Here is a 21,285-nt window from a genome sequence, read left to right as displayed (position 1 = left end):
AAATTCCACGCACATTTTATTTCTAAGCCATTGTCTTAGAAACAACATGCTGATGAGAGGGTAACTAGGACAACCTACTAGAAAGAAGAAAGAAGACTATGGTAAATATATAAATATTAAGAAATAGCAATAATATAAGGCAGTGGCCAGAGAAGCTCTGAAGGTTTGGGTAATGGCAACCAATACAGGGATTTGGTTTTTGAATATACCATCTTGCCCCCAAAATAAGACTGGGTCTTATATTAATTTTTGTTCTAAAAGACGCATATGTGCTTATGTTCAGGGGATGTCATCCTGAAAACTCATGCTAGGGCTTATATTCCAGTTAGGTCTTATTTTCAGGGAAACACAGTAGCACTACGATTTGAGAGAATCATAGAGCCTACTTAGAGATAGAAGAATTTCCACAGTGCAACACACAAATATGAAGTCACAGATGTAAATGATAAAACTTTGCTTACAACTTTAGTCAGCTAGAGATGAGTACCCAAAGGCAAAATAATAATAATAATAATAATAATAATAATAAATTAAATCATTTGTTTCATCTCATTCATTTTGCGGTTAAAGTCTCTCCTTAGTTGAAATCCACAGTGAGTTGATATGTCTTTTATTTATATTTTCTGACATGTTTATTGAATACAATGTGTGAGACATTGGAGAAGGCACCATGGGAGACTCAAAGATGAATCAGACACACAGATGGTGATCTCAAAATCCAAAAAGGAAAATTAGACACGTTTATGAATACCTAGAATCCCATTCAGAAGGTATTAGGTATGATACTTGAGGTCAGACAAAACATACACTGACGTTCATGAGAAGGGCTTCTGAATGTGAGAAGTAGAAAGTCCTCTTGGATTAGATGGTGGTCAAGACGGCCCATCATTCAGTCATTTAGCAAATATTTATTTAGTGCCTGTGTGTTTAGAATACTCTGTACAGCATTGGAGGCTGAGCAATGAACAAGAAGACACAAATTTACGTTTACTTGGGTTGGATGGGAAATACAGTTAATAAAAAGGCAAACAGATAGATAATCAAAACAATTGCAGACTCTAACAAATGCGCTAAAGGAAATTATCTGAATGACTTGATGTTAGGTTGGTGCAAATGTAATTGCGGTTTTTGCAATTATTTTTAACCTTTTAAACCGCAATTACTTTTCCACTAACCTAATAACATAAGGACAAGGAGTTATTTTAGATCCAGTCAGGGGAAAGCCTTTCTGAAAAAGAGACATTTGAATTGAGATGTGAAAGAGGAGAAGAAGCCAGATGTAAAAAGACGTGGAAAGAGAATAGTCTAAGAAGAAGGAATCAATAAATTGGCTGCTTAAAGAAATAGAAAGAAATCAACGTGGCTCAAGTGTGAGGACAAAGAGAAGGAAGGAATAAAGTGACATTTGGAAAGATACGGAGAAGATCAGAAAAGGTATTTTATTCTAAAAGCAACAGGAAGCCACTGAAAGGTTTTAAACAGAGGGGTAACGTGATCGGGTCTATATTTATAAATGATTCCTCTGATATCATGTGGAAGACGGACTGTCAGAGGGCAGATGTGGAAATAGGGGGACTGCTTAGGAGGCAGCTTTGATCTGGAAGGTAGCAGTGGAGGTGTAGCAAAGTGTTGCAATACGGGAGACATTTTGGTGGTAAAGCCAAGAGGACTTACTGATGAAGTGGATGTAGGGGGTCAAGACAACAAAAGAATATAAGGTGACTCTTGGGTTTGGAGCCTGAGCCACCAGGGGAATGGTGGGGGCCTGTACTAAAATGAGGACACTGGAAAAGGGCAAGCTGAATACGGCGCATGTGCAATGTGGATGGAGAATCAAGATTTTTGGATTGATTGGTAGAAATTGGTTATGATGAGGTAAGAAACAAAGGTCATGGCAAGGATATGCAGGATCAGAAAAATAAGCAACGGGAACGAGGCAGAAAAATGTGTGTCTGTGTTCAGGAATCCTCAAGAACTACTGTTTGTCCATTTTGCAAGGTCTGTAAATGGGAAAAGTGCCTGTTGAAAAGTTGGCATGGAGACTGATCTTGCAGGAACTTGAATAGAGACTGAGGAATTTAGACGGTACTTCATAAGCAATAGGAAGCCATCATGAACTTCTGATGGGGTAGAAAGAGTGCTTTAGAAAGATGAAGTGGGCACTGGTGCAGAGTTCAGATGGGAAATCAAGAATTGGAGTTGAGAAGAGACAATGGCAATTATCCAGGCCAGAGAGAGAGAGATAATAGTCAAGACGCTGGTTTATATGTCTTGTAACATCTCCCTTACAAAAGTTTACAGTAGTGAACTTGAAACTAGGAATCCCATGTCTTTTTAATGAGGCCTGCAACTGCCCATGGGTTGGATAGCTTTCCTATCCTCTAGTAAGCCTGTGTTCTAAAATGATCTTTGGAAGAAAAGGTGACAGACAACATAAGATAGGGAAAAAATCATTTTGTGCAACCATGATAGGCTCCTCCTTTGCAAAGCATGGATGAAAATATAACATTTCTGGGAAGTGACATGTTTCCATCACCCAGGGTTTTATTTTATGAGGTCCTGTTGTGTTAGCATCTGGGATGCCGGTCAAATGATTCAGATTCTGCTGAAACACCTCCTTTAACAAAAGATCTGGGTCCCTAGACATCATCTATTCTCTGAGAAGACACGCTCCTCAGAAGAAAGTCTCTGATGGGTACCACTTCAGTTTGAGTGGATTTGAATGCAGCCGGGCTCTAGGAGAAAACTGGATTTGGCGTACCCACATTGTAAATATGAGCCCTGGGCTGGAGAACTTGGCTGTGAATGATGTGCTTTCATTTGGCTCAGAAAGAGCTACTGCACCTCAGTGCAGTGTGTCCCCAGGAGCTGTGCTCACTGAGTCGTTCTCCGTCCTTAGTCATGGCCCGTTCCTGTTGGCGTTTTCCTCCTCTGCCATCTTGGCTCCTTGTCCTTGCTGACTCTTCATCTTGCTTCTTGTCTACATCTATTTGTAAGACATCAGATTTTACTTGTTGTTTTATCAGTGACTCCTGTGTTTTCCAAGGTTTCAGGCTGAGTAGGCAGAATGCCTGTTCGTAGTTTGCTAGTTTGCTTGGGGCACTTTGGGTCTAACCAGCATCTGAACTGGAACTGCCCTCCTCCCAGGACACAGTCTTGGCAGCACTGTCTGTTAATGTCATCCCCTGTGTGGGGCTCTCAAGTCCCAAGTCGTCCAGACCTCCTGGCTTCGGTCTTTTCCAAGCCCTAATTATTTGGCTCTCTCTCCAATTCTGTGAGTTCTCTAAGATCCTTACAAGAGCCTCCCCTTCTTAGTGAGCAAGAGTCATGTTGTGTTCTATGAAACTAGAGAACCATAACTAATAACCCGAACAACTTGGCTTCTTTAGCCATTTCAACTGAGGAAAGTTAAAACCAACGAGATACACCTTACTAAGTATACTCTCTGGACCCTCTGAGTTTCCCATGTGTTTGTATAGTTCTCCAAAACGTGGAGGCCATCCAGTTATGGTTAGAAAATAAATACAGAATGTTTTCCTCTCTCTTTAAAAAAAAAAATTCCACTTAAACACAAGTCTGGATACTTGAGGTCAATGGGTAGACTACTGTCTCAGCACAAAGAGTCTTGACAATACTGCTTTCAAAAAAGAAATACAAAGCAAGCCATTCGTGTGACTTTATCTTTTCTAGTAGCTCTCTAGTAGTAGTATGGCATAAAACATACAAAAATACAATTGCACTTACAAAACCATAACAACAGTTAACATTCATTAGCTACTTAGAATGGATTAGGTACTGATCTAGGCAACTCATATGAATTACTTTATTTAATCCTCATAACAACCCTATGATGAAGATATCGTTATTAACTCCATTTTGCAGATAGGGAAATTAAAGCCAGGGAGATGGGAATTGCTGAAATCACACACCTAGGACGTGGTAGAATCAGAATTCAAAGTGAGATAGCCTGATTTCAGACATTTTTGTTGATTATTACTACATTTTATCTTTTCACGTAAAATCAAACAAGAAGATATTGCTTCTTGTGTCTCATCAACCGCACTAAATTATTTGAACACATATTTTGTACTCCTAAAGCAATAAGTGATTATCTTGGAATTATATATGAAATTGCAATGTGCTACAATTTAATATATAGTTTTAAAACCAATTTGCTCAAGTGTTGACTTCAGGATTTTAAATGTATTCCACTTAACCAGCAATTTAAATGAAAATTTAAATAAATGCTCTAAATGGTTGCCTCATTTGCATGATCTGTTGACTATCTCTGCTAGGAGTCTCATCTGTGACCGGGGTTGTGCCTCCTAGCCTAGGCTTTGGGCAGATCATCTTATAGATGAATGAGGGCAATTACTCTCCGCTCCTTAGCCCCTCAGCACACAGGCTGTGACATTCGCATGTAGCCACACGCAAATGCAGAAAACTGCACTTAACCAAAACTCTTTTATGGAGTTTATTAAATGTGATTGCAACGGATATACTGAGAAGCTGTTTGGAATAGCAGCGAGACCTCTCCAAGAAGCATCTCGAAGTAAAAATGTTCTAAACTTCCTTCTTAGGAGGGAGGACTCTGTTACTTGCAGGGCAAATGGGACATGCAAATTTGGGGTCAGAAACACATTGCTGAGTGATGTAGAGGTTCCTTTTCATCTCTTATCAAAGAGGTGACATGATCTTCCTCACAAGGTGTCAAAGACAGCGAAGGCAAAAGCTGTCAAATCTCTTGAGCCTCGGATTAGTCGTCACACATCACTTCTGCCCTACTCTGTTGTTCAAAGCAAGTCACAAGCACAACTGGATTCAATGATATAGAAAAAAGCTCACCTCTTGATTACGGAAGGCAACGTCATATTGCAAAGCGTTATGAATACTAGGAGGAAGAATTTTGAAGCCACTTTTGCAATCTATCAGAGTCCACCCTCTGACCACAAATTATTCAGATTCCTCCCATCCACACAATATGCTCATTCCCATCCTAGGACCACTACAGAAACAGACTTGAAGTCCCGGATCTCATGCTTTGTAGCAGGTCACACTTTGGTAACCATATGCGCCTGCATTCCCAGATTGTCCTATAAGCTCTGACTTGTCCATTCTTGCCAGTGCTTCAGGAGGGCTGGTGGGTGACTTTTCTCTGATTTCCAGTTCCCCCTTATGGAATATTCCTTCCTCAGCTCCTCCCACGATTGTGCAGCAGGTTTAATTCCTATAATAAATTCCTTATTCCATAGCGTTCCTTACATAAAATATGTTAGTGTGCTTAACCTTTACCACAGATATGTAGATATATGCATCCCTGTTGTATAGAGGAGCACAGTGTGGCTCAGAGATGTCAGGTCACTTTCCCATGGCTACAGTTAAAAGGTGTCAGAGCTTAGATCTGAACTTAGGTCTATCTGATTACTGGTCCTGTGAATGTAACTCCTATTCCCCATCTTCTGGGAGATAAAGGACAGGAGCAGTGGGAAAAAGACCCTGATAGCATTTGCTTATTTCTATGGTACAAAGACTCCCATCAGACTAATTTCAAAGTATCAAGTTTAAAAATTGGCTTACAATATTTCTGAATATTTAACACTCTCATGAGCTGGTGTGAGGTGGCGTCAGCGTACCACAGGATAGGAAGCAGGGAAAGCAAAAGTTCTTCAATAACGAAAGGTACTAATAGGTAACAAAAATGGGGTCTGGTGGTTCTTCGGGTATCTCACCCAGGTGCAAGCTACCTGATTTCTAAGTGCGAGCACCTTCACCTTTGCCTCTGACCTTTCTATTTTGGCCAAACCTCCTCTGCCTACTTACATGACAAGCCTGAAGCTCTGACAAATTAATCTCCATACCTCAGCCGCCCTCAACCAATAAATTATAGAAATTAATGTATAAACATGCAGCACTCTTGTCCTTTATAACTCTGAGGTGTGTATTCTTCACTAACGTCCTGAATTACCCAACAAAATTATACTTTAGTTATCCACAATGATATCCACCATGCTTTATAATGCATTCTCTACTGGTCTCCCTGGGACGATCTACCATAGTGCTTATACCCAAATCCTTGACTCAGGGTCTGCTTCTGGAAAACTCAAATTGAAACCAATGACTACCATTTGTTGAACGTCTATAAACCAGACAGACATTGTACTAGGTATTTACGTTACTTACTTTTGCACAAATCATCATAAAACCTCATGACACAAGAATCATACCCAATTCTACAAATATGGAAATGGAGATCAGAGAGGTTAGTGAGCTTGATGGCGCTCACGTAGCTGGTATGGTAAATAGCAGAGCTGAAATTCAAACTGTGATTGATGCGACATCGTTTCTCTTTCCACTAAACCGTGCAGCTCTTTCACCAGGGAGACTGGACTAACACACGTGAAACAATAAAAGAACAATTAACTGCTAAGCTGACATATTGTATTGAATAGTTCTGGGCAAAACTGTCATCATATGTATGTTCCACAATTACTTTCTAAAATTCTCTTTTGTTGTGCCATCAACGTGAAAAATAAAGGCCACAGATGAATATTAGAAAATTGAATTTTTCATAGATTTTCTTTCTCTTCTATCATTGCTTCATACAAATTAGGTACTGAAATAAAACTGAGCTGATGGCATAACAGAATATACCGTGATGAAAATACATATGAAGGAAATATGTTCCTTGAATGTATTTTTTTGGCCCACGTAGCATCTGAAAGAACAGATAAGATATGTCATAAAATACCAACTAAGTATCTATTGATTTTGTAAGTCGATACAAAGTATTAGGAGATCAAACAACACAGCATCCAGAGTGCTGAATTGGGAATAGACTTCTCAGCTAAGAAACTCAAACAAAGGGAAACTTAGCAATATATTTAATAGGCAAAAATTGGAGCGTGGAAATTTAAGATTTGTCAATGCTGCAGCTAAATCACCAAAACAGATTTTAATATTTAATGATGGCTTGCTGACATCAAATAATCTAGATAATTGCTCTGCAGTATTTCCCATTGAGAAGCTCCTGAATGCTGAAATTCGTAAGCCCTACACCAAGACATCTCAGATGCTGGTGCAAACAAATATCAAACACAACTTTGATTTACTCAGTCTTTTGCAGAGTTGGTTTCTTCCTTTTAATTACTTGCTCTGACTACATACACAGACAGAGCTCTGAGGAATTTGGGGTGGGGGCATCCTAGCCAGACTCCAACCCTACTTCACTCTGTGGCTGCAGGTAGTATTTAACCTCTCTGGTTCAATGATGCTCTCAGTTAAACGATGCCCTCTGAGATGACTTCCCACTCTGTCAATGATTCCACAGCTAAAGCCCTTTTTTCGATTAAATTCTGATTCATGTAATGAACATGAATCACATTCCAGCATTGCTAAAAGCGGTCCTCATCAATGCTCTGCGGACCTGTGAATTCCCACAATGCTTCAGGACCTGAAGCATGGTGCTGGCTCAGGGCAGGAAATGGTGGAGAAGATGAGCAAGTGGTCATTAGGCCCATCAAGTCTACTTCAGGCACAGCAAAGCTGCTTCATCCCACAAGCCTCTCTGTACTATTGGGCAGGACTGAATAAAGGAACACTTCAGCTTCCAATCACCATATGACTGACTGACATTTGAGCCCCATTGCTTTCCCCTCTTTAAAAAATGGAGAACGTACCTACTTAGCCTCACTACCCATGGGACACGTCATCAGCAGACCTGAGACCCAGCTTTGCCCTTATTTATCTTTGACACCTACACTCCCCAAAGACAGTGCCAGTGTCAATGGCAGTGGCTGAAGCAACCAGTTCCATTTGTTTTAAGGCTATTTGTGGCATCATTATCTTTATGACACTCAGATATGGTGAGAAAATACAGTATCTTTATTTTGGTCCCTAATTAATCTTGTCTTCCCCATGAGTCCCCATTGCTGGAAAGAGGTAACAACATTTACTTTATTTAGTCCAACCTACTTAAAAACACAATAGACAGTTCCTCTGGGCAATGCTCAGTTTTACTGTGTAAAATGTTTGATCTCTCAGATTTCCACTCTCCCTCCTGCCACCCCATCCACACACACACACAAATACTCTCTGTGATGGCTTCTAGGCACACAGGGACAAAAGCACGTGTTACCCAACTTTAAGATGGAGGAAGAATGGTAGGGTCCTTGAATCAGTGTCCGTGAAGAGCTGAATTTTGCCTTTCCCTCTCCATCCAGCTTCAGTGAGCCACCATTTTTGCTTGGAAGAGTGGCCTCCTCCAAGAGAAGTTGGTAGACATCTCTGTTGTTGCTTTCAGTGTTTCCATAAAACTACCATATAAATCACATGCTGCCCCTCCCTGCACCTGGACTCTGATCCCAAATAATGAGAAATCAAGACCATGTCTTTCAGCACTTACTTCTCTCACTTCCATCTTTTTCTCTCCTCATTATCACCTCATGTCCTAAGTGGAGATTTTTCATTAACTTTTCCTACATTATTTTTTTTCCTTTTTTTGACACTCACTTCATGGATAACCTCAAAAGGTGCATAAAGGTATCTTCTCTGTACTATGGATAAAACTCCATGATTTTGTCTTCTATACCTAGTAGATTGTATTAAAGTGGAAAGAAAAAAATTTAAAAAGCTCTGTCTCACAGGTAATAGCCTGGCTTGTAAAACTACCGTTTTGCTATAAAGCTCTTATTTTGACCACTGGAATCTAAACAGGAATCATCTTTCTCTTTGCCTTCTACCTGAAAAGATCACAATCTCTCTCAGGCATATAGCTCCTGGCAAAGAAGAGTAGGTGCTCAGAAAGAGCAGAGAAGCACAGTAATATTTTTTTTTTTTTTTAGTATAATGTGCATGGAACGGCTCTAAAATTGGATTGTGGTGAGGGATACACAATTCTGTAGATTTACAAAAAAATTGATCTGCACATTCAAGCAGGTGGATTTTATGATATGTAAATCGTACTTCACTAGAGCTCTTAAAAAGTCATGTGCAGTGTTAAAAATAAGGGAAGTATAGTTGCTCAGCATCCTGTCAGCTGTACTGCGGGTGTCTTAGTGGTGCTGCCGATGGGAGCAGTTGAAATAGAACAAGGAGAGAATGTGCAAGCATTGTCCTCTCCATAAAGGTTAGAGACCAGTCATACTCTCAGAGCAGTTCAATGAGGAGAAAGCTATGCTTTTCCTTTAAACTGCGTCTTACCTGCTAACTGTTTACATGTGTGTCTCTTGAGCAATAAAATGTTATTGGTGTCTTCAAATCATGAGCATGAACTGGAGTTAATCATGTATATGTTTATATAAAAATAGAGTTTCATTCACATAAACTATATATAGAAGCTTGCTGTCTGGCCACACACAATATCCAGAACACACACAAGACTACAGATGAATGCAAAATAGATAAATAAATAGAACAATGTCAATATAACAGGTACTTATAAACTCATATAGACCTGTTCACACTTCATTCAGAGGTAATCTACTTTACATCATTCCAATTTTTGTGAGATAAAAACCCAAGAAGATGAGACAATAACTGAGTTTGTTAAAAGCAATAAATTGGAGGAAATGTGACAAGTGATGATGAATGATGCTACTAGGATTTATGAGAGCAAACAAAATATAGCTGGCACTCATGGGGGACCGTGATGAGGGACACGGCGACAGTACAGAAGGAGATGCAAGAATTCAAGAACAGCAAGTTGACATCAGTCAGTAAAGAGACAAACAAACAGCTGGGCCCACGGCATCTCTTGAGAAATGTTACAATGTTATTCAGTGCTCCCAATGGCAATGCCAAGATACACAAAAAAAGAGTAACCTCGTTCAGGGAGGCAAGTAAGTTTTTAAATTATTTTATACATTTTCCTATCCTTAAAAGGTTTTTTTTTGTTTATCTGCTCATTAGTTTTTACATTAGGTTTTCTTTTTTATTGTGGAAAAAAAAACAGGTAACATAAAATTTACCATATTAACCATGTTTAAGTTTATACTTCACTATGTTACATATATTCACATTGTTGTGAAACAGATCTACAGAATCTTTTCATCTTGCAAAACTGAAACTCTGTACTCATTAAATATGTACCCTCCTCCCTTTATTCCCCCAGATCCTGGTAACCACCATTCTACTTCTGTTTCTATAAATTTGACTACTCTAGCTACCTCATCTGAGTGGAATCATACAATATTTGTCTTTCTGTGACTGACTTATTTCACTAGATAATGTCCTCCAGGTACATCTATGTTGTAGCATGTAATGGGATTGTTTTATTTGTTGTTGTTTTTTTTTAAGGCTGAATAATATTCCAATGTGTGTATATGCCACATTTTGTTTATCCATTCATCTATTGATGGACACTGGGTTGCCTCCAACTCTTGGCTCTCATGAATAACGCTGGTATGAACTTGAGACCCTGTTTTCAATTCTTCTGGATATTTATCCAGAAGTGGGATTACTGGACTATGTGGTAGTTTTATTTATTTATTTATTCATTCATTCATTCATTTATTTATTTATTTAGTGGGAACTCAATACGTTTCTCATAGCTGTTGCATCATTTCAGAATCCCACCAACAGTGTAAAAGTGTTCCAACTTCTCTACATCATCCTCAATACCTGTTATTTTATGAGGTTATTTGTTGTTTGTTTTGTTTTTTAAATAGTAGCCATATTAATGGATATAAGGTGATAGCTCATTGTGGTTGTGATTTGCATTTGTCTGATGATTAGTGATGTTGAGCATTTGTTCAGACCCTTGTTGGCCATTTGTGTATCATCTTTGAAGAAATGTCTGTTCAAGTTTTTTGGGCATTTTTAACTGAGTTATTTGATTTTTTTTTTGTAGTTGAGTTGTAAACGTTCTTAATATATTCTGGATATTAACTCCTTATCAGATATACGATTTGCAAATATTTTCTCCCATTTCATAGGTTGCCTTTTCACTCTGCTGGTTGTGCCCTTTGATGAACAAAAGGTTTTTAAGTTTGATATATTCTCATTTGTCTATTTTTGCTTTTGTTGCCTGTGCTTTTTGTGTTATATCCAAGAAACCACTGCCAAATAAAATGTCATAAAGATTTCCCTTATGTTTTCTTCTAGGAATTTTATAGTTTGGGTTCTTAAGTTTAGATCTTTAAGTCATTTTGAGTTAATTTCTGTATAGCATGTAAAATAAGGGTGGAACTTCATTCATTTGCATGTGAATATCCAGTTTTCTCAATACCATTTGTTAAAGAGATTATCATTTTCCCATTGAGTGGCCTTGTCACCCTTGTTGGAGATCATTTGGCCACATACATGTGGGTTTATCTCCTGGCTCTCTAACTTATTCTATTGATCTGTTTATCTCTCTTAATATCAGTACCATACTGTTTTGGTTAATGTAGCTTTGCAATATGTTTTGAAATAAGAAAGTGTGAGTACTCTAACTTTGTTCTTTTTCAAAATTGTTTTGGCTATTTGGGGGTCTCTTGAGATTCCATATGAATTTTAGGATAAATTTTTCTACCTCTGTAGAAAATGCTCTTGGAATTTTGATAGGCATTGTGCTGAATCTGTAGCTCACCTTGGGTAGTACAGATGTTTTGACAATATAGTTTTTCAATCCATGAACATGGGATGTCTTTCCATTTATCTGTGTCTTTTTAAAATTTCTTTCAGTAATATTTGTAGTTTTCAGTGTACAAGTCTCTTACCTCCTTGGTTAAGTTTATGTGTAAGTATTCTTTTTAATGCTATTATAAATCTTAAAAGTTTCTTAATACAAATTTTAAGTGTTTGGCTTTTGAAAAGAATAGCAGTGAAACAGTCATCTGTGGAATAGACATCTAGTATCCCTTCAACTCTAAATATCCAATTTGCTCACCCAATTCCAAATGCTTCCATATCTTAGTCTGTAAAATTTTACCATTCACCACCAATAAGGACCAGGAAGGGTACAGCAAAAATACATTCCATGGTTTTCTTTTCAATCTGAGGTCCAACACTTGTTGGGACCCATCGCCAACTTGAAGACCCCCAGACACAAAAATCACAGACAAGCCAATTTTAAGTAAAGCATTTAAGCCACATCTGGGTACTTGGAACAAAGCTCAGCTAGGGCAACGGAATGCCTACTGTGATAATTCCTTTGCATGACAATTTTGTGATGCATTTTTCATAAAATGAGTGTCAGCTGAAAAACCACACGGGGGTGGGGATTTTGCTGTGATTCATCCTATGTGTAAGTTTGCAGTGCCTATTGAATGGATGGTCCTTAAAGCAGTGATGGTAACAGAAGCAGGACCAACTTTAGTTCCCTAAATCCACCAGAGATAGGCTCCGTGCCTGCACAGACTGAGAGAGAAGTTGAGCTCAACCATCATAATTTAATCAGCAGCAGCAGCAGCAAAAAAAAAAAAAATCTATCTATATCCCACACTGTATTTTTCCATTCTATTCTCCATTTGTGTGGTTTGAGTTTTCAGCAGGAAGAATCTTAAAAATTATTGTCCCCTTTTCAGTTACTCTATTAGGACTGATAGAAGTCCATGGTCTCCTTTCCTTATATTACAATACACCTGTTAATTGGTTTGGAGGATTTATTTAAACCAAATCTTATTTTAAACTGTATTCCCCATAGAATGTCATACATATTTACCCATATAATTCAATGTGATAAATATTTATCTAGGAAGGAAGGTAGGAAATATTTATCTTCAATGTGCCAGGTACTTTACATATGATCTCATAAAACCCCATGAGGTTAGCAGTGTTATTTCTTATCACCTCCATTGTACCAGGGAATGAACTGATACTCAGAAAGGGGCCTCAAGGCTTTTACAGTCAGAAACTGAGCTTTAGTCTATCAGGAGCGAAGCTCAACCCTTTTTCTTTCTCCTCACTGCTCTGACAGCAGCCTGCTGTGTGTCCAACAGCAATTTGACCAAGTGAAAACTGGTCAAGATGACCATTTGTTAAAAAATAAATATTTCCAGTCATTGGATTACCAAGGATTGGTCATTCATGCACTCCTGGGCTAATTTTCAACTCTAATCATGCTTTAAGACATTGTTAATCCTTTTCTAGAATTATAGCGTTCTCCCCATTTTATTTTTGCTTCTATACTTTTAATAAATTTTTAGTCAATTATTTTTTCCTCTATCTTGTTTGTGACAAAAGATGTTGAAATAACCTGAGTATTCAGCAATAGTGGGATAATAAGAACACATTTAGATTCCAATGTAAGAATTTGTTTGAATAATAGAAATGGCATTCATGCCTATGTAAGATGATAAAAAGCAAACCATATAAATACAGTTGGGAAGCCTGGCCTAAAATGAATGAGAAAAACATTGAAGCCAAACCAAAGCCCATACCCAACCCTCTTCTCCACCAAATTAATTTTCTTCTTTTTTTTCTATCAAAGCAATGCAGACTCACTACAGAAAATACAAACAGGAAGAAGAACCTAAGGAAAAATTCTATTATCTATCCAATCATACACTACTTTTAATCCCAAAGTATATATACTTTCAGTTCTAGTTCATATGTATAAATGAATTATTGTTTTTCAACAAAATGGGATCTTACTGTACAAACTATTCTGCAATCTACTATAATTTAAGTAACCCAGAATTTATATTTTTCAAATAAACCATATTTCTAAACATTTAATGTACTTCAACATTTTACTATTACTAATGGTAAAGAGAAGAAATACTTGCTTGAAAATTAAATTAAGATATCAAAAATAAAATACAACAAAATATGAAAAATTCTGATACTAGTTCCAAAAAGGCTGAAATATTAAAAATTTGCAACATTGTCCTATAATGCTCCCAAATTACCAATATTTGAACTAATTGGCAAATGAGAGCATCAATTTTTAACCAACTCATTACAATGCTTAATGAAGTTAATGCAGAAATTAAGGCGCTGAATACAAGAAGCTCAATAAAATGCTTTACTGTCTAATAATAAAAAGCCTAATAGATTAAATGATTTCATGCTTTTTCTAGAATTTAAGGACTAGACTAAGAAATGTAGTTTAGACAAGAAGACCGAGAAGGAGGAAAGGCTAAGGTGCTATAAACTGGAGTTCAAAAGAAGGCAGTCCTCAAAAAAATATTCAACCATGAGCATGAAAGCAGCAAACTTCAGTTTGTGATGAATTCCATAGGTCAGATGGCTCAGATTCTTCAACAGATAAATTATAAGAATGGGGGGAAAAGAAAGACAAGAGGGTAAATCTATGAATTAAAATACACATCACATTTTTTCAAACAGGTAAGACTAAATATGTCTAGGAATGCATACTTGGATGGTTAAACTATAAAAAGTGCATGAAAGTAATTGCAATCAAAATCAGAGGAATGGTTACTTATAGGGGAAGGAAGGGGCTATAATCGGAATGAGCACACAGGACATGTGTCCCTAGGATGATGGAAAAAATATATTTCTGCATTTGGGTGGTGGTTTCAAGCATACAAAATCAGAGCTATGTGTTCTATGTAATCAATTCCTCATAATACGAAAATAATTTGAGTGAACACAAAACAGTACCAACCAATCACCATGGAGTTTCAGTCTCAGGAATCATCAGAAGCTCAAGGTGAAGAGAATGTAGGAAGGGGAGAGAAAGGGACAGTGCCACAATCCATGAGTGTCAGGAGCAAATTTAATGGGAGGGGTTCTATCTTTAAGATATTGTCTTTCAGGTATTTTCCCCTTTCCATATCCATTCTACCACAGTGGGATGGCATAGGGGTATCATCCGCAAATCAAGAGATTAGGACTTCTAGAGAAGTACAGCAGGTCTGGATAACAGGGAGGGGATGGGGTATCAGGGACACTTGATGAGATGATCAGAGTGTCTGTGAGTGAAAATCTCAAAAATGAGGTAGAGATTTCCTTCAAGACTGAAAAGGGTTTCCCCACATGGAAGGGAAAGGTAGTGCTGCTGGCAGATCCTGGAAAACGAGGCCAGGGATCCCACTTCTCTGTCAGAAAACGGAAGTAATGAGAAATGAGAAAATGCCCCCGGGGATGGTGTAGAAGCATTACAATTTCTGTGAAGTAGATAAATGTGTAAGGTTAAAGGTTACTCATTCACACATCTATTCCTAAAGAATGGTGGTTTAAAAACAAAACAAAAAACGTCTTGTTCTGGAGCTAATTCTGCAAACAAAGAAAGGATATTCAACAGTAGACACGTGAAAGCACCTTAAGTACAAAACAATTAGAAAACACTTACAAATTAGGTATTCCAATGATCTCACTAACCTCTACAACCAATTTTCGGAATATAGTGATTTTATTTACGGGGATCCTACTACCTGCCAGGCAGTGTATTATTATGCTGTATATTATTCCTAATCCTTACAATAATCCTAAACAGTGGATGTTTTTATCCCTACTTTACAGATGAGGAAACTGAGACTCAGAGTATACATGACGTGTCTAGAGATACACAGTCGGAACAGGCATAAGCCAGAGTATTTCCTATGCATTCTTCTCCTTCTCTGTTCCCACAGTTGGTCACAAGAACAGCTATGGGTCATGGTGTTCCTGTCTGCCTGATCCCATGGCACTGTCTTCTAAAAGGGACCCATCTGCCTTGGCCTTAGAGAACCACGACCTCTGGGATCTGCTCCTAGAGAAGGGCTGTTAGCATGTCCGACAGGACACGCTGCCCTTTTCCCTCAGAAAGGCCAAGCTGCCTTTCATTCCTAGCAACCAGAGGGTTCCTGCCACAGGGCAAAGCACAGGTTCTTACCCTGAGAAAGGGCAGTGTGAGCCTGAGGCCTGCCATTGCTATGGACCTTTAAGTAATGACAGTCTTTCCCCCCATCTTTCCCACCCAAAAGGAAGAGGAAAGAATGCTGCTTAGAGCCACATTCCAGGGTCCTCTCCAGTGTTCTTCCTGTGGCCCCTGCCAAGGCAGGCGACAGATGCTGCTACAGGTCCCTGTGGACATTCACCAATATGGCTCGGCAAGAGACAGCATGAGCCAGGAGTTAGGTGTTAGAGTGGGGGGCTCTGGAGTTACAGCACCTGGGTCCAATGCTCAGTGCTCAGTCACCACTCAGAGCCTCAGTTTTCTAAAAAACAAAACCAAAACAAAACAAAAAAAAACAAGCAGAAACTGCTAGTTCCCCTCTCAATGACTTGTTAGTGATTACTGATTAGGGAGGGTAAGATAAGAGTGCTTGTAGGTCAGCATAACAAATAGTAAGTGTTCAATAAATGATAGCAATTCTATCCTAAATGAGGGAAGATGCACTGGGTGATGAATTTTGCCTGCAGTGGGTTTCATTTAAACGATGATCAAAGGAAGTAAATAAAAAGTGGAAAGGTTACAGAGAGAAAGAAAATGGAAAGATGAAGAAGAAGCAAAAAAATTAGAAATTTTATTCTTGAATTTTATTCCTGAATCCCATGGCACTGTCTTCTAAAAGGGAGCCATCTGGTTTTAATTTTATTACAATATATACCAGCCTTATGATAGAATATTAAAGTCAGTTTTTCAACAGAAAAAAATTTCGGCCTTACTCCATTAAGACTTGAAATTTGCTTCCATTTTAATAGTGTTTCAACAAGAATCAAAGGTGAATAAAATAACAATGACTTTGCAGGGTAAATTATGTGGAAGGTTTGTGCTATTATTTCAAACCACAGGGGAAATATTATTAGAGGGCAAAGAATTCTTTATTTTAGTGGAATCAAACTTCCACTAAGCTTCTCTTGGATGTACTATTGCAAGATCATAAACGATATCAAAGCATGAAGAGTAGAATAAGCACTCCTCTGCAGCGGGACTCCCTATGATGTTATTACATAATGTATAGTATGTAACATATATTCTACAACAGAATTTGTTTAACACAGGCCTATCATTGAACATACTCATCAGTGTCACCTTACATGATCTTGTCATCCAGACTCGGAAATTTACGAAGTCTGACAGATATATATCCTATACTCTTTTAAGATGTCATAGCAAACATGTGGCCCACTTAGGTGTTAACAAAACATGTTATTGCCTTATCACCTGCTCAAGAGTAATAGTAGCCTAGGCCTTCTGGTACCCTCCGGAATTCAGTTTTAAGGTTAAATTCCACACTCCACTATTCATATATAGCAACTATTGAAGTCTTCATAAGGTACAGACACACCCGGTTACAATGACACATGCTTAATTTAGGAAGAACAAGTTTTTTTTGTTTGTTTGTTTGGTTTTTTTTTAAGTTTCTATCAGAGTTCTAAAGGGTATGTGAGTTTAAAACAGAAATTAAGATTCAAAACAAAGTCAGACAGAGAAAGACAAATACCATATGATCTCCCTTATATGTGGAATCTAAAGAAAAGAATAAACAAATGAACTAATCAGAAACAGTCTCAGAGACATAGAGGAAAAACTGAGTTGCTAGATGGGGAGGGTGGGGATAAAAGGGAAGGTGAGGGGATTAGAAAGCATAATCGGTAACCACAAGATTGCCACGGGAATACGAAAGTCAATTTTGGGAATGTTATCAAGAATGTTGTAAAGATTTTGTAGGGTATCCAATGGACACGTGTCCCATTAGGGAGACCACCTCAGGGATGATATAGATGCCTGATCACTGCTCTGTACACCTGAAGCTGAAGCTGAACAATAATGAATGCCAACTACAATTTTATATATATATACACACACACATATGTGTGTGTGTGTGTATGGTTACAGGAAGCAGAGTACAGCAATAGGAATAGAGACAGTGGAAATGTAATGGCTGTATGCGATGTCTGAGGGGTAGTGGATGGGGGCAGGGGGGTCATCACTGTGTGAGGGAGATAAACGATAAATGTCTAACTATTACATTGTTTTGTAAAGCAAACAAAACAGTGCAGGGCTAAGGTAGTTAAATACAATTATCCTGCCCATCATTGCCTCAAATAAAGAAGCCTGACGTATTATGAGGAACTTTTTAAATCAACAATCTAGATTATAGTTCTCAAATAGTCAGATGTCTTAAATTACAGTATCTGCTGACCCTAGGAACACTAAAGTAATAGTTTTACAATAAGCTCCAGTAGTTTAATTAAAAGTGCCAGTTTTTTATGCCATATAATGAAAACAACAGCAATGCAACTTTAAAAAAATATGTATTTTTGGAAAATATCCAGGGCAGTTATAGTGGGAACATTCCCTGGGACGACAAAAGGAATGAAAGAAATATTTCTCGCAGCACAATAGTTCTTGCCTTGCCAACTCCCATGCAAATTCCCTGCTCTGGAAATGACCGATCTGCAGGGACGCTGAGCCAGTGCACCTGACACACCTGTGGCACCCAAGCCCCCAGAGAGTTTCAACTTAAGTCAGCTTCATTAAGCCGTGTTCAGTATGGTCGGAAAGGGTTATTGATGCCAAGAGGACGTATTCCTGGAGGAGCGCTCCTCCTAAAAGATCAACAACTAACTACTTCGTGAAAATGCTTGACCAGCTGTAACAATCACCTTTCAAAGCATGAGTTCTTAACCAGGGGTACACAGGAGGCATCGAAGGAGTCCAGCTTGAAACCCTTCAGCAGACATCCAAACGTATATGTATAGGGAGATTTGGATGGGGAAGGGGTTCAGCGTATTTCATCACACGTTCAAAGCTCTCTGAGACCCTTCCCTCACAAAAGCTGGTGGCCATGGTCTTAGAGTAGGATGAAATAATATCTGAATTATGAAGTCAGTTTGGGGAATGCTGCTGCCACGATGCCTTCTTTAAGCAACTAACATCCTGGCCCCGAACCCGAAGTACGTTACAGCACCATTCACTCTGTAAGATCAAGGCAGCCTCTTTTAAGGCCAGTTTGTAAAGGTTGGAGGTGGGAAGGAGCGGGTGAGGTTGCGCATGTCCCAAAGTACAAGCAAGTCATCTTGGTTTCAGGGAAGGTCCTTCCATGGTGTCTGGGGACACCCGCAGCAGCGCACCAAACAGCTGAAACACTGCACCAAGCAGTATTTTATTTAACAAACCTGCATATGTGCATTATGCTCCAAGTGCGGTTCTCTGCTCTTTATATAAGTTAACGTGTTTAATTCTAAAAGTGGCCCTAAAAGAGGCAGGAAGCGGTGCAAAAATCCCTGAAGAGGGAGGCTGCCTACCCACCCTGGCCGCCTTTCAGGGAAATAACCCTCCTCCTCGTCCTCCCGGGCCAACCAGCACCAGGAAGATTAAAACCCGCGTGGGGGCGGTTAAAGACTAAAAAACGCAGCCGCGCCAGGCTACTCGTTACCGTCCACCGGGTACTCGCGATCCGGGTCGCTGCTCATCTCTGCTCCCAAACTCCGGGCTGCACCGCTGGTTCTGGGCTCCTGCAGTCTAGGCAGCAGCTGCGGTTGCTGGGGCAGCGCCACCCCCCTGGGGACCCACCAGCAGGTGCACCCGGCAGCCACTGAGCACCCGCCACGGGAAAGGGAGGGACCTGTCCGCGCTCTAGGTGCTCCTTTCACGTTGCCATCTGAGGCTCCATTGCCAGCCTCCTGAAGAGGTATTAATACTTGGTATGTGACTGACTGCGTGCCACAGACGTGACCGAGGGCCAGGGTCCCTCTGCTGTCGATGGGAAGGTAATTACCATGGGTAATTTACCTGGGTAGCGATAGTCAGGGAGTGCCCCAGCAGCCCTCCTAGAGGCAAGGCAGGTGAGTGAGCCTTTGGCCCTGATTTTCCCAGCATCCAGCTTTTTGGGGTAACCACCTCGCAGGGTCTGATCTGGCCTGAGAAGCCCTAAGCTAAATATGACGCCTGCTGCGGGCCACCAGCTCACGGAACTTATTTTAGGGCATCTGAGGTGAACGAGGCTCCTACCTATCCATTCAACACCGCCTTGACATTTAAGAGTTCTAAGAGCAAATACCTTCTCCCGATCAGATTTCAGACTTTGCCTCCGCATAATTTCAAGTTTGGAGAAAGGAAAGGGGCAGGCACCTTATTGCAAGGTGGTCATGAGCAAAAGGAGGTGGTGAGGTTGAAAGGAGAAATACTTGTTTGGATTTGAGAGTAAAATTTTCTCAATGCTGTGCTTCTTCCAGCAAGCCCGGGGAAGGTGGGTGTTAGCTGTGTTCCTATTGTAAATTTAAATTTAATCAGCGAGTGCTGCTTTTTGTCATTCCTCCAACAAGCTTTATGTTTAAAGTTAAATTCCCTTAGGAGCTTTTAACCGAGGCTGTTGATATGATAGGAGCAATCAGTGAATGCCACTTCAAAGCACATTTATGACAACTGCATTAGGAAACTTCATTTGTAATCCAGATCCTTCAACAGGTTGGAAGAAAAAAATCCTCGTTTACTTTTGCACAGAGCCTAGTGTCATTCTGTAGCAGGTGAATTATTTCCTCTGGCTAGCATAATTAAAGTCCTGCTATCAGTGAAGATAGTGCAGACCCTTTCTTGCAAATGAGAATTGATTATTCCTAATATACGTACAACTGAAGTTACTTAAAATACTAAAATTAAGACCCGGCAGACAAATTTTATGAAGTTTCTGAGATCCCCCTCCCCGTCTACTCTTTTGTATCCAGTTTCATCAAACAAAGGACTGAGATCTAGTGAAGAAAGCATAAATACGAACTTCAGGAGTTAACCTTTGGTAACTCTATTTAAAAATACTGAAAGTATACGCTCTGGCAAGTTTTTCACTTTTTTTTTTTTTTTTTTTTTTTTAGCATTATAATAAGTGAACCCTCTCTACTCCAGCACAGAACAATGACGAGTGTCAGCTGCCGCTAAATTATATATCTCTCTGTGTGAGACCAACCAGGACCAGCTGGGACACAGTGCATTACAGAAATGTCAATTTATAGACCTGGGCAAGGAACCCTCCTGCGCCCTCCCCTGCCAGCCCCAACCAGGGAATATGCCATTCAAAATTTCTTAGATTGGAAACCAGAAACTGTTCTATGAACTCATCTCTTAGTGGCTTATCTCAACTTCCATATTTATTCCTAAACAAAGGCATTGTATTATATTCTTTCTTGCTTTTATTCTTCAATTACTGGGCACTTCCCCTGTGCCAGTCACCAGGGAATTAAAGAAAAATCTTGCCCTCTGAATACTTTAGTGTAGTTGAGAGAAACAGGCTTAGAGCCACTAACCTGTCTTAGATATTTTACGTTCCGTGAAAGATATGGGGCACTGAGGAGCCACAGCTGAGGGGATGGCTAATTCTATTAGAAGGATTAAAAAATGTTTCCAACTAGAACTGACAATTCTCACTAATGGTAGTTGCTATCATTTTTAAACACATATTATGAACTAGGCCAAATGCT

The 21,285-nt window shown here is 39.3% G+C and overlaps 1 protein-coding gene across 1 annotated transcript in view; it reads right to left on the bottom strand.

The window, feature by feature from the left end:
- GADL1 (glutamate decarboxylase like 1) overlaps positions 1-19,471 on the bottom strand; it is a 157,763-nt gene extending 138,292 nt beyond the window's left edge. Inside the window, exon 1 of the mRNA XM_019745229.2 lies at positions 19,251-19,471. Within this exon, the coding sequence (XP_019600788.2) occupies positions 19,251-19,287 (37 nt within the window). The 5' untranslated portion in view covers positions 19,288-19,471. The remainder of the gene's footprint in view (positions 1-19,250) is intronic.
- Positions 19,472-21,285: the final 1,814 nt, after the last annotated feature.

The sequence above is a fragment of the Rhinolophus sinicus genome, linkage group LG10, assembly GCF_036562045.2.
Source record: "Rhinolophus sinicus isolate RSC01 linkage group LG10, ASM3656204v1, whole genome shotgun sequence".
Taxonomy (NCBI): domain Eukaryota; kingdom Metazoa; phylum Chordata; class Mammalia; order Chiroptera; family Rhinolophidae; genus Rhinolophus; species Rhinolophus sinicus.
The sequence above is the reverse complement of the archived record's forward strand: the minus strand, read 5'-3'. Positions and strand labels throughout refer to the sequence as shown.